The sequence below is a fragment of the Oncorhynchus nerka genome, linkage group LG13 (genome assembly GCF_034236695.1).
Source record: "Oncorhynchus nerka isolate Pitt River linkage group LG13, Oner_Uvic_2.0, whole genome shotgun sequence".
In the NCBI taxonomy this organism is placed as follows: Eukaryota; Metazoa; Chordata; class Actinopteri; order Salmoniformes; family Salmonidae; genus Oncorhynchus; species Oncorhynchus nerka.
In genome coordinates, this window is record NC_088408.1 from 75354991 (window position 1) to 75369892 (window position 14902).

General features: G+C 50.0%; 1 protein-coding gene across 1 annotated transcript; it reads right to left on the reverse strand.

The window, feature by feature from the left end:
* Positions 1–1438: 1438 nt before the first annotated feature.
* On the reverse strand, positions 1439–12154 carry riok2 (RIO kinase 2 (yeast)). Its single transcript, XM_029678307.2, has 10 exons — positions 11984–12154; positions 11667–11805; positions 11397–11513; positions 9366–9541; positions 9134–9222; positions 8757–8948; positions 8546–8638; positions 4509–4919; positions 1928–2027; positions 1439–1828 (listed from the first exon to the last, which is right to left on the reverse strand). The coding sequence occupies exons 1-10, from the start codon at positions 12047–12049 to the stop codon at positions 1667–1669; spliced, it is 1545 nt and encodes a 514-aa protein (XP_029534167.1). The 5' UTR covers positions 12050–12154; the 3' UTR covers positions 1439–1666.
* Between the last annotated feature and the right edge of the window lie 2748 nt (positions 12155–14902).

Genomic DNA, 14902 nt, shown 5'->3' on the forward strand with positions numbered 1-14902 from the left:
AATATAGGGCTCTATAGGGAGTCACTGTATAGCCCCTCTACTTCTCACAGCCACACATGGTCTGGGTCTCACCCTGAACGTACCAGGGCCGTTGGCAGCAGGGATCCTAATGGACAGAACAGTCCCACATCTCTGACTGGGTCTTTGTGTCCATCAAATGTGCTCTGGCTTCTTATAGTAAAATGTGCCATTAGACCAACCAATATTAATAAACCCCATCCAAATCCATAACCCCCCAGCCAAACACCAACTGACCCGCATCCTCAGAGGAATCGTGTGTGTGTGTGTGTGTGTGTGAGTGGGCAGGCAGGATGGAGCCATGCTTCAGACTCTTGTACATCCAGGGCCTGAGCACCATTCAGATTGCTCAGCCACTACATCAGTCTCTTACAGATTCATGAAGTCACTATCATAGAGTGGATTCTCAGTCCCCAAGACCATTTTCAGGTTGTGTGTGCATTTGTGTTTCCTGGCCTTGTAGAGCTCATTGGATCTTGAGAGGGTGGATGTATTTGTCTTCAAGTGTGTATGTTCTGTTCACATGAGTGTGTGTGTCTGGCCCTACGGTCTATGGGGTGAATGTGTGAGCATTAGAGTAGAGTTTAGCACAAGTAATCAGCCCCCCCCCCACACACACAACTGCATTCCACAGCCAGAGAGAACTGCTAGAAGACAACCACTGACACACACCATTCTGAAGACTTCTGCAGTGAATGACACAAGTACTCTCTTCACAAGGTAAAGCACCTTGAGCACTTGGAAAAGCCTGTCTCTAGGCAATCCATTACTTTTACCAGCCATTTGTGTCTACAAATCAATATTTGTTTGGAGGATAGAAGCAATATGGCCACCGTTTCAATATTAGGAAGGTGTTCCTAATGTTTGGTTTAGTCAGTGTATAGGCTAATACTAATAACAGGACCAGCGATCTGGAGGATTTAAGCAATATGGCCACCGATTCAACATAGCTTTCACCTGGTCAGTCTATGATCCCTTATTGATGTCACTTGTTAAATCTACTTCAAATCAGTGCAGATGAAGGGGAGGAGACAGATGAAAGTATTTTTAAGCTTTGAGACAACTGAGACATGGACTGTGCATGTGTGCCATTCAGAGGGTAAATATTTAAGTGCCTTTGAACAGGGTACAGTAATAGGTGCCGGGCGCATGGTTTGAGTGTGTCAAGAACTGTAACGCTGCTGGGTTTTCATGCGCAACAGTTTCCAGTGTGTATCAAGAACGGTCCACCACCCAAAGGACATCCAGCCAACTTGACAACTGTGGGAAGCATTGGAGTCAACATGGGCCAGCATCAATATGGAACGCTTTCATGCCCCAACAAATTGAGGCTGTTCTGAGGGAAAAAATGGGTGAACTCATTATTAGTTAGGTGTTCCTAATGTTTTGTACACTGTGAACACACCTGGACTCATTGTCATCATATTAAAGTTATCTTTATTGAAAGTATTCACACTGCAGTAGATACAAAACATGACCCAACGCTGGGGGCTTGTCGCTGGGGGCTCGTTGCTGGGAGAGAGGCCTTCTTCCAACAGGGCCCCTTTCCTCTCATCGCCAATGTGGTTCATGTTCTCATCATGTTCTGTCGTCCTCGTGACCAGGTACTCACACACACTTGACTCGCACTCCATTACGTACGTCCCTCTCAGCCCCAGAAGCCATCAGTCTCCAGACTAGATTTGATGTTACTCTGATTCTCTCTCCTCTCTGCAGTGACCAGGTTAGATTCTCCCTTTATCAGTCGTCTCCTCTGAGCTGCTTTCTGCTGCTTACTAAGCTGTCTCCGCACCTTTGCACGAACCACCTCCTACAACAACAACAATACATACATTAGTGGAAGGATTGCGTGTGAGTGACCGTGTCAGTGTATGCGTGTTTAATCATGTAAGAGAGTGTGTGTACTGACCGGTGGTATAGTAGAGCAGCTGCCTACACTGCCGGCGGTAGCCTCACTGTCCGTCCTCCTCCTGCTGTGCTCAACCACATGAAGCAGGCTGTCTGAGTCTCTGTGGAGGAGAGATCAATGGACTTTAACATGATCACCAAGCAAAGGAAACAGATAGATAGATATGTCAGATGTGGCTCAAGTGGTGGAGAATGACACATTGACATACAGTTGAAGTCGGAGGTTTACATACACCTTAGCCAAATACATTTAAACTCAGTTTCACAATTCCTGACATTTAATCCTAGTAAAAATGTCCCGTTTTAGGTCAGTTAGGATCACCACTTTATTTAAAGAATGTGAAATGTCAGAATAATAGAGAGAACGATTTATTTCAGCTTTTATTTCTTTCATCACATTCCCAGTGGGTCAGAAGTTTACATACACTCAATTAGTATTTGGTAGCATTGCCTTTAAATTGTTTTACTTGGGTCAAACGTTTTGGGTAGCCTTCCACAAGCTTCCCACAATAAGTTGGGTGAATTTTGGCCCATTCCTCCTGACAGAGCTGGTGTAACTGAGTCAGGTTTGTAGGCCTCCTTGCTCACACACGCCTTTTCAGTTCTGCCCACAAACTTTCTATCGGATTGAAGTCAGGGCTTTGTGATGGCTACTCCAATACCTTGACTTTGTTGTCTTTAAGCCATTTTGCCACAACTTTGGAAGTATGCTTGGGGTCATTGTCCATTTGGAAGACCCATTTGCAACCAAGCTTTAACTTCCTGACTGATGTCTTGAAATGTTGCTTGAATGTTGCTTTGATTATATCCACATAATTTTCTTTCCTCATGATGCCATTTATTTGGTGAAGTACACCAGACCCACCTGCAGCAAAGAACCCCCACAACATAATGCTGCCACCCCTGTGCTTCATGGTTGGGATGGTGGTGTTCTGCTTGCAAGCCTCCCCCTTTTCCTTTAAACATAACGATGATCATTATGGCCAAACGGTTTTATTTTTGTTTCAGGAGACCAGAGGAAAAGTCTTTACTGAAGACTCATCTCTTCAGTAGGTCATATGATTGAGTGTAGTCTGGCCCAGGAGTGTGAAGGTGAACAGAAAGGCTCTGGAGGCAACGAACAGCCCTTACTGTCTCTTCCTGGCCGGTTCCACTTTCTCCACTGGGATTCTCTGCCTCTAACCCTATTACAGGGGCTGAGTCACTGGCTTACTGGTGCTCTTCCATGCCGTCCCTAGGAGGGGTGCGTCACTTGAGTGGGTTGAGTCACTGACATCATCTTCATCATCGTCTTGGTTGGCACCCCCCTTGGGTTGTTCCGTGGCGGAGATCTTAGTGGGCTATACTCGGCCTTGCCTCCGGATGGTAAGTTGGTGGTTGAAGATATCACTCTAGTGGTGTGGGGGTTGTGCTTTGGCAAAGTGGGTGGGGTTATATCCTGCCTGTTTGGCCCTGTATGGGGGTATCATTGAATGGGGCCACAGTGTCTCTTGACCCCTCCTGTCTCAGCCTCCAGTATTTATGCTGCAGTAGTTCATGTGTCGGGGGGCTAGGGTCAGTTTGTTATATCTGGAGTACTTCTCCTGTCTTATCCGGTGTCCTGTGTGAATTTAAGTATGCTCTCTAATTCTCTCTTTCTCCCTCTTGGAGGACCTGAGCCCTAGGACCATGCCTCAGGACTACCTGGCATGATGACTCCTTGCTGTCCCCAGGACCCCATGGCTGGTGGTCCCATGGTGTTAATACTTGCATACTCTTGTTTGTACAGATGAACGTGACGTTTGGAAATTGCTCCCAGGGATGAACCAGACTTGTGGAGGTCTACAATTTTATTCTGAGGTCTTGGCTGATTTATTTTGATTTTCTCATGTCAAGCAAAGAGGCACCGAGTTTGAAGGTCGGCCTTGTAATACATCCACAGGTACACCTCCAATTGACTCAAATTATGTAAATTAGCCTATCAGAAGCTTCTTAAGCCATGACACCATTTTCTGGAATTTTCCAAGCTGTTTAAAGACACAGTCAACTTAGTGTATGTAAACTTCTGACCCACTGTGATACAGTGAAATAATCTGTCTGTTTACAATTGTTGGAAAATGACTTGTGTCATGCACAAAGTAGATGTCCTAAACGACTTGCCAAAACTATAGTTTGTTAACAAGACATTTGTGGAGTTGTTGAAAAACAAGTTTTAATGACTCCAACCTAAGTGTATGTAAACTTCCGACTTCAACTGTACATTAACACTCTACAGGAGATTTAAAGAGACACGGAGGTGCGTGTGTGTGAAGAGACACGGAGGTGTGTGCGTGTGTGAAGAGACACGGAGGTGCGTGTGTGTGAAGAGACGCGGTGGTGCGCGTGTGTGAAGAGACGCGGTGGTGCGCGTGTGTGAAGAGACGCGGTGGTGCGCGTGTGTGAAGAGACGCGGTGGTGCGCGTGTGTGAAGAGACGCGGTGGTGCGCGTGTGTGAAGAGACGCGGTGGTGCGCGTGTGTGAAGAGACGCGGTGGTGCGCATGTGTGTGAAGAGACGCGGTGGTGCATGTGTGTGAAGAGACGCGGTGGTGCGCGTGATCTGTACCTGAAAGGTTTGAATTCTCTGTTGGAGGAGGAGAGGTCGACAAGCTCAGGACACACATCCTCTTCCTCCTTTTCCCTCTCTTCACAAAGACCACCCATCACAGCCTCTGGATCAGTCTCTCTCTGTTCTCCTCCCCCTCTCCCCGGGTCTCTCTCTCCATCCTTGTTTCCTGTCTCAGTGTGTATCTCTGTGTCACTGACTTTGAGCCCCTCCAGTTCCAATATAGCATGCCTATACTCCTCCATGTCCATTGTATTCTCCATATCCTCCTCTTCCTCTCCTTCGTCCTCCTCTCCCTCGTCCTCCTCCTCCTCTCCATCTGGTCCTTTAGGATCAAGCAATGCTGCGTCTCTCTCAAAGTCTTTGGTGAAGCCGCTGGCTGAGATCTCAACGTCCAGAGAAACGGAACGTCTAGAGGACAAACACAGGTTGAGTCACATTCACACTACCTCCCTCCCCCACCACCACCACACTACCTCCCCCACCACCACCACACTACCTCCCTCCTCCCCACCACACTACCTCCCTCCTCCCCACCACTACCTCCCTCCTCCCCACCACACTACCTCCCTCCTCCCATTTACATTTACCATTTAGCAGACGCCATCCAGAGCGACTTACAAATTGGTGCATTCCCTTAAGACATCCAGTGGAACAGCCACTTTACAATAGTGCATCTAAATCCCTCCTCCCCACCACACTACCTCCCTCCTCCCCACCACCACACAGTTTTGACCTCGGGAACCCACCAGTGGTAGGGACGAGCAGGCCAGAGGTGGATGAACCAGTGCCCTTGTTTGGGTGTAGGGCCTGATCAGAGCCTGGACACTGAGGTGCCTCCCCCACACCAGGCAAGCACCATGGTCTAGCGGATGCACAACTGGAAGCCACGGAGGACACTGAGAGAACTTGGGAATGAACACCAGACGGGCTCCCCTGGATGAGTTGTAGGGGTTTTATGGCACAGGCAGGAGCCCAGCCAACAGCAGTTGCAGTAATCCAGACGGGAGATGACAAGTGCCTGGATTAGGACCTGCGCCCTTCCTGTGTGAGGCACCACCACGGATGTTGTACAGCATGAACCTCAAGAACGGGCCACCGCCTTGATGTTAGTTGAGAACGACAGGGTGTTGTCCAGGATCACGCCAGGTTCTTAGCACCACACATGGAGTTGTCACTGACGAGATCCGGGCAGTCCTTCCCGGGAGGACCACACCACCACCAGGTTCAGCTTGAGGTGGTGATCCTCATCCACACTGATATGTCTGCCAGACACTACCTCGCCACCTGGTCATCCACCAGCAATGATAGGAGAGACCATGTGAGGTTATCAGAGCCAAGTGACTTGGTGTACACCAGAATAGGAGAGGGCCTAGAACAGAGCCCTGGGGACGCCTGAGAGCCCCCACCAGACAGACTACCCCCCCACCTGGTAGGAACACCACACTACCTCCCTCCGCCCGGAGATGCCCACCGGACAGGGTGGAGAGGAGGATCTGATGGTTCCCTATCCTCCGATAGGTCTAGAAGGATGACAGCCACCAGAGACACTTTACCTCGGAGGGCCTCCTCCCCACCAAACCACCACCACAGATACGGGAGAGCTCCCCACCACCAAGAGTTTTGGAGAGAAAAGAAAGAAGGGACTGGTCTAGTTCCCCACCAGGGACACTACCAGAAGAGGTCCAACTCCTCCAACCACCAGAAGGGACACCACCACCAGCGGTCAGGGATGAGTTGATGAGCGAGGTGAGGTAGGGAGAAGGTCTCCGGAAATGGTCTGGAGAAGAGAGGAGGGAATAGGGTCACGGGCACACCACCACCATTTCATCTGGAGAGAGAGGGAGAAAGACCTCAGAGCACAGGGTAGGGCAGTGTGAGCCTCCCCGTTTGACCAAACGAGGACGGACCACCTTCACAGTCATCTGCAGAGGGAGGAGGGGGAGGGGAGGAGGATTCAGAGAGATTCCTCCCCACCACACTACCTCTCCACCACCACACCACACTACCTCCCTCCTCCCCACCACCACACTACCCCCACCACCACACACCACACTCCTCCCCACCACCACCACCACACTACCTCCCCCCCCCACCACCACACTACATCCCTCCCTCCCCACCACCACACTACCTCCCTCCTCCCCACCAACCACCACACTACCTCCCCCCACCACCAACACCACCACCACACTACCTCCCCACCACCACCACACTACCTCCCTCCCCACCACCACCACACTACCTCCCTCCCTCCCCACCACCACCACCACCACCACACACCACACTCCTCCCACCACCACCACACTACCTCCCTCCCCACTACCACACCACCACCACCTACCTCCACCACCACCACCACCACACACTACCTCTCCACCACCACACCACACTACCTCCCTCCCTCCCCCCACTACCTCCCTCCCCCACCACACTACCCCCCCCCCACACTACCTCCCTCCTCCCCACCACCACACTACCTCCCTCCCTCCTCCCCACCACCACACTACCTCCCTCCTCCCCCACCCACCTCCCCACCTTCCTCCTCCCCACCTCCCTCCTCCTCCCCCCACCCCCACCACCTCCCCCACACTACCTCCCTCCTCCTCCTCCCCCCACCACACCACCACCACACTACCTCCCTCCTCCCCACCACCACAACCACACTACCTCCCTCCTCCCCACCACCACCACCACACTACCTCCCTCCTCCCCACCACCACACTACCTCCCTCCTCCTCCCCACCACCACACTACCTCCCTCCTCCCCACCACCACACTACTCCCCACCACCACACCTACCCCTCCTCCCCACCACCACACTACTACCTCCCTCCTCCCCCCACCACCACACTCCCTCCCTCCCCACCACCACACTACCTCCCTCCTCCTCCCCACCACCACACTACCTCCCTCCTCCTCCCCACCACCACACTACCTCCCTCCTCCTCCCCACCACCACACTACCTCCCTCCTCCTCCCCACCACCACACTACCTCCCCCTCCCCACCACCCTCCTCCCCACCACCACACTACCTCCCCCTCCCCACCACCACACTACCTCCCTCCTCCCCACCACCACCTACCTCCCTCCTCCCCACCACCACACTACCTCCCTCCTCCCCACCACCCACACTACCTCCCTCCCCACCCTCCCACCCCACCACCACCACCACACTACCTCCCTCCTCCCCACCACCACAACCACACTACCTCCCTCCTCCCCACCACCACACTACCTCCCTCCTCCCCACCACCACACTACCTCCACCACACTACCTCCCTCCTCCTCCCCACCACCACACTACCTCCCTCCTCCTCCCCACCACCACACTACCTCCCTCCTCCCCCCCACCACCACACTACCTCCCTCCTCCTCCACCACCACACCACCACACTACCTCCCCACCACCTCCCCACCACCACACTACCTCCCTCCTCCCCACCACCACACTACCTCCCCCCTCCCCACCACCACACTACCTCCCCCCCCCACCACCACACTACCTCCCCACCACCACCACACTACCTCCCCCTCCCCACCACCACACTACCTCCCTCCTCCCCACCACACCACCACCACACTACCTCCCTCCTCCCCACCACCACACACACTCCCTCCTCCTCCTCCTCCCCACCACCACACTACCTCCCTCCTCCCCACCACCACACACCTCCCCACCACCACTCACTACCTCCCCACCACCACACCACCACCACACTACCTCCCTCCTCCCCACCACCACACTACCTCCCTCCTCCCCACCACCACCACACTACCTCCCTCCTCCCCACCACCACCACACTACCTCCCTCCTCCCCACCACCCACCACCACACTACCTCCCTCCTCCCCCCCACCACCACCACACTACCTCCCTCCCCCCACCACCACTACCTCCCCACCACCACTACCACCACCACCTCTCCACCACCACACTACCTCCCCGCCCACCACCACCACCTCCCTCCCCTCACCTACCTCCCCTCATGACAAATGCCCCACTGGTAGAGATAATAGGAAACATGCTGAATTACCTGATGTCTTTGAAGGTTGGGTACAGCTCACTCTCATAATTGTATCTTTTGGCAAAGAAATCTCGTATACATTTGACATCCCGGTCAAAATACCTGTAGACAAGACAGGAAAGTTTCTCTAGCTATTTATTTGAGTGTGTGTGGTGTGCTTTTCTCCATGTGCAGTTCTCATCAGTGACAGGGTATGAGTGTGTGTGTGCGTGTGACTCACCACTCTGCATTGAAGTGTGTGGTAGACACCATTTGGGGGAAGTCGATCATGGTCACGTGATCGTGGTCGTCCAGCATCAGGTTAAACTCATTGAAGTCCCCGTGGATCAGGCCATGATTGGCCAGCTTCACTATCAGCTCCATGACATCATTGTACATGGAGGACGGGTCTTCCAGCTCACGCACCTGACAGCTGTCAATCAGTCAGACCACAAACAGAACAGCCAATCAAAGGGCTAGAATTGCACACGTGAGATGAAAGCGAGACAGAAAGATCGAGAGAAAGACAAAGGTGTGTCAAAAGAAAAAGAGCGAAGCAGGTACGTAAAGAGAGAAAGATGGGCAGAGAAACAGAAAGGGTGTATGTATTTTACTAACAGTGGGTATCCATTGATGAGCTCCATAACCACAGCGTGTCTGTTATAGTCAATGGGCTTAGGGACAGGAAACCCTCGTTCGTACAGGGCCTGAGAGGAGAGACATAAAGCTGTCAGAGACACAATGTCACCAGCAGCTGAATAACTTATCTATGGTCACCAGGACTTCACCGTACCCCCTTCACAGTAGGGCTGAGTCTTGTTTTCAGAAGCAGCAAGCCGGTGCCAAGTACCTTCATGTAGGCGTACTCCTTCATGGCCGAGAGGCGTGAGAGGTAAAGCCAGGACATGTTCTTCCTGTGTTTGTGGTAGTCTCTCTTGTTCTTCAGGTTCCTGAAGGAGGTCCTCCCCAGCCTGTGGAGCTTCAGCGCGTACTGCTCCCCCTCTGGACTGGCCACGATGTAGATATCTACAGGATGAACACCACACAATATACAAACCACTTACCTCTAGAACAGACACTCGATTCTACTCAGACTCAAATCCAACAACATTACCATTAAGCCTGAGTTGTTTCACTAAATATATCACTCCAATATATTGGTATCACTCCGCGGCGGAGGGATACATCCGAGGTGTAGATTTACAGATTTACTCCCATGTACACCCATGTCATAGCTGGGGTCCGCCCCTATATATAGACCCCATGGCCGCGACACACGTGCTCTCTCATTTTCTCGGCACGCGTCCATATGGTTTGAGGTACAAACTTCCTGAAGTTCACTGGTAAGTGTAATATCTTGCGTGGAAGTATACTGGCTGTTTGCAGCCTGGAGCAGCTGGCCACATGGCCAGTCCCTCCTCTTGAGCGTTCCACTCGCTGCGAGCAGATGATCTGGATCTTCCACGTGGGGGGGTCGTACTTGTGTTTCGTTAGCGTCACACTACAACTCTGTGTCTGGGACACCTTGGCAACTGCCCGAGACCAGGGAACTCTGTGGGCTTGGCCGCTGAATGGCACCAATGGTCCATGTTAGGACTGCAGGAGGGTGTAATGAACACCATGCAGAGCGCAAGGGCGCTGGTTACAACCGCGGCATAGTTGTTCTGCTCTTGGTGTACTGGTATTGAGGTTGTGCCCGAGCCATGCAGGGCACAGTATGTCCTCCAATACCTGCAGTCTCACTTGGATGAGGGCCTGGCAGCCTCTACACTGAGTGGGTATTTGGCTGCTATATCTACCTGCCATGTGGACAGGCCAGTGGAGCGCCATCCCTAGTCTCCAGGTTTATGAAGGGGGTTCGTCGCCTGCGTCCAGCTAGGACCCACTCAATGACGAGCTGGGATCTGGATGTGGTCTTGGCAGCTTTGGCAAAGCCTCCGTAGGAACCGTTGGAGTCTGCCTCCCTGAAACATCTCTCTATGAAGGTGGCTTTCTTGGTAGCGATTACTTCCATGAAGAGGGTGGGTGAGTTTCATGCTTGTTCAGTAAGTTCTGAGTGCTACCGGATGGACCCCGGTGGGAGGAGTATATATCTCCATCCCAACTCTTCATTCCTCCCGAAGGTTCTGTCAGACAGGCATGTGAACATCCCTTTATCCTGTCTGCTTACGACCCCCCGGAGTGGGGGTCCCTCCAGCATGCTGTGCCCTGTGCGGGAACTGGCTGCCTTTGTGGAGCAGACACGGTCAGTGAGAACAACAGACCAGCTCTTTGTCTGTTATGGTGAGAGAGTCCTGGGGGCTGGGCTATCAAAGCAGAGGCTCTCTCACTGGATCGTGGACACGACTACAACAGCATACCGCCTGGCTGGCAGGCCAGTGCTGGGATCTGTGGTGGCACATTCAACACAACGTGTGGCTGCGTCCTGAGCCCTACTGAGAGGAGTGCCCTCGCTGATATCTGTGCTGCGGCCAGCTGGGCTTCCTCTTGCACCTTTGCTAGGTACTAATCGGGTAAATGTGGAACCTCCCTCTGCGTCGCCTCCCCTTCTGGGGACTGTGCCAGGACCCCCCTTCCACATTGATGGCCCCTGCGTCTCGGTCCCGCGCTGGGACTTCACCGCTGGCTGGCCAGGTCCCTCTAGCACTGACTAAATCTGGTACGGATATACCAATATTTTGTGAGTAATCCAATATAGTGAAACATAACGAAGGTTACGTATGTAACCACAGATCCATATAGCTCACATAACCGTGGTTACATATGTAACCTTCATTGTGTGTTTGTGTGTGAGGTATGTTACCTATGTGTGTGTTGGAGAGACAGGGTGGATGGTTAGTACTTACCCGAGTGTGTGTGTGTGTTTCTGGTCAGTTCTTACCTGACTCTTTCCCAACTCCCATCTGGTTCCCGACAGAAAGGAGTATTTCTCTAGAGCAGAACGTCTTCAAAGCAAGGTAGTCATAACCCCCATAGTTCAGACGGTAGCCATGTACCACTGGAAAAACACACACACAATTCATGTGGGGCCTGTAGATTCCTCCATAATGCATATACTGTGGTGACAGACTCAGGTTTTGAGGAATGGAAATATGTGGCAAACTGATTTCAGGGTGAACCTGTTTAAACGAAGCATTGTAAGTGTTCTTACTCTTAGTACGCTCGTAGGCCACTATTTTGTGCTTGACGAGCTCTCTGAGGATCTTGTTGCAGCCTCCGTGACGCAGGCTGGCGATGGAGGATATGAGGCTGACTGGAACTACCTCATGGTTTTTCATCCCCATCTCAACCTGCAGGGAGCAACAGTCACAGTTACAAACCAATACGACAAACAACACCTTAATAAGTAACGATTGATTGCCATAGAACTGCTTGAGTGGGGCACGATGTACAGTACACACTATTACTGGCCACCACGGCCCGAGGGCGTTATTAAAATATAAAAACGCTAACAGGACATTTACTTACTGCTGTGAGGACACGGAAGTCATCTCTGGACAGATACCTCAAAACTACAACATTTAATTTGCCCATATTACCACTGTAATTTGTTCTAACCCCTTGAATATTGTGTTAATTTGCTGAGATACTACACATCCTGCTGTAAACGCATGTGCAACCCGGAAGTAAAGTATCTAAGACGTTACCTTCGTCTAATACTACGTCACGTCCTGCTAGTGGTTAAAGTTTTTATTTTATATATTGTACACAAACGACATAAAAACCAGGCGAACAGCTTTCAATATAATTTCATATTCATAGATTGCCATTCATGTTCGAATAAATGCAGTTACTCATCTGTAAATAAGTTGAGAGAATGTGTTGTATTGTTTCTTTTTCTCAGACAGGACAATCTGTTGACGCTATAGACGTCACTGTCTTTTTGCCACAGCATTCGTTGCTATCTACCGCCATCTAGTGCTCAAAGTTAGTAAGTGTCGCTAATCACCACGGGCACAAATCAAGTCTGGCTGTGGCACAAAGCACCACTGTTGGCTTTTTCAGTCTCTGAATAAATATGCATAAATATCAATATATCATGGTCCTGGGAACCCAGGGTGTGCACTGCAGGCTTTGAATCTCACAGCAGTCTAGCTAGCATAGGCTATATCGGTGAAGTTAGGGCAGTGTTGCTCAGTATACTTTTGATCGGCCCTAACTTCGGACTTAAAAGGTTGTTTTTATATTTATTATGACCTCTCCATGGTGAATACGTACAGTGAAACACTCAATATTGAATTCAGCACATTGGGCTGTGAAACAGTTTTCGCATTCCATTCTAAAATCACTTATTTGTGCTTGTGTTGTGTGTGTGTGTGTGTGTGTGTGTGTGTGTGTGTGTGTGTGTGTGTGTGTGTGTGTGTAGGTGTGTGTGTGTGTGTTAAACAGAGATTTACAGGCGGGGTGTTCTGTTGCCATGGCCGTGGGATTCTGAGCATTCCATGGGCAGGTAGAATCTAAACAGAGGCAGTCATGTTTGTGTGTGTGTGTTTGTGAGTGAGTGTGTGTGTGAGAGAGAGAGTTCCAACAACATTGGACACTCTATGGAACAAAAAGCCTCCACTATATCATCCTGGAATATCCAAGGCCTGAGGTCATCTGCCTTTGGCCTAAAGAGCAGAAACCCGGACTTCACCAAAGAAATCGGTAATACAGACATTGTCATCCTGCAAGAAACCTGGTATAGAGGAGACGGACCCACTGGTTGCCTTCTATGTTACAGAGAGCTGTTAGTCCCATCCACCAAACTACCAGGTGTGAAACAGGGAAGGGACTCAGGGGGTATGCTAATTTGGTATAGAGCAGACCTAACTCACTCCATTAAATTAATCAAAACAGGAACATTCTACATTTGGCTAGAAATTCAAAAGGAAATTATCCTAACAGAGAAAAATGTCCTCCTGTGTGCTACCTATATCCCCCCACTAGAATCCCCATATTTTAATGAAGACAGCTTCTCCATTCTGGAGGGGGAAATCAATCATTTCCAGGCCCAGGGACATGTACTAGTCTGTGGCGACCTAAATGCCAGAACCAGACAAGAACCTGACACCCTCAGCACACAGGGGGACAAACACCTGCCTGGAGGTGACAGCATTCCCTCCCACATATGCCCCCCTAGGCACAACTATGACAACATAACCAACAAAAACGGGTCACAACTCATGCAGCTCTGTCGCACGCTGGGTATGTACATAGTCAACGGTAGGCTTCGAGGGGACTCCTATGGTAGGTACACCTATAGCTCATCTCTTGGCAGTAGTACTGTAGACTACTTTATCACTGACCTCAACCCAGAGTCTCTCAGAGCATTCACAGTCAGCTCACTGACACCCCTATCAGACCACAGCAAAATCACAGTCTACTTAAACAGAACAATACTCAATCATGAGGCATCAAAGCCAAAGGAACTGAGTAACATTAAGAAATGCTATAGATGGAAGGAAAGCAACAACAAATTCAATCCCTTTTAGATAATTTCCTGGGTAAAACGTTCCACTGTAATAGTGAAGGTGTAAACTTGGCAGTAGAAAATCTTAACAGTATATTTGACCTCTCAGCTTCCCTATCAAATCTAAAAATCTCAAATAGAAAACCGAAGAAAATTAACAATAATGACAAATGGTTTGATGAAGAATGCAAAAATCTAAGAAAGGAATTGAGAAACCTGTACAACCAAAAACATAGAGACCCGGAAAACCTGAGTCTACGCCTTCACTATGGTGAATCACTAAAACAATACAGAAATACACTACGGAAAAAGAAGGAACAGCATGTCAGAAATCAGCTCAATTTAATTGAAGAATCCATAGACTCTAACCACTTCTGGGAAAATTGGAAAACACTGAACAAACAACAACACGAATAACTATCTATCCAAAATGGAGATGTATGGGTAAACCACTTCTCCAATCTTTTTGGCTCTATAACAAAGAATAAAGAGCAAAAACATATACATGATCAAATACAGATCTTAGAATCAACTATTAAAGACTACCAGAACCCACTGGATTCTCCAATTACATTGAATGAGTTACAGGACAAAATAAAAACCCTCCAACCCAAAAAGGCCTGTGGTGTTGATGGTATCCTCAATGAAATGATCAAATATACAGACAACAAATTCCAATTGGCTATACTAAAACTCTTTAACATCATACTTAGCTCTGGCATCTTCCCCAATATTTGGAACCAAGGACTGATCACCCCAATCCACAAAAGTGGAGACAAATTTGACCCCAATAACTACCGTGGAATATGTGTCAACAGTAACCTTGGGAAAATCCTTTATCATTAACAGCAGACTCGTACATTTCCTTAATGAAAACAATGTACTGAGCAAATGTCAAATTGGCTTTTTACCAAATTACCGTACAACAGACCATG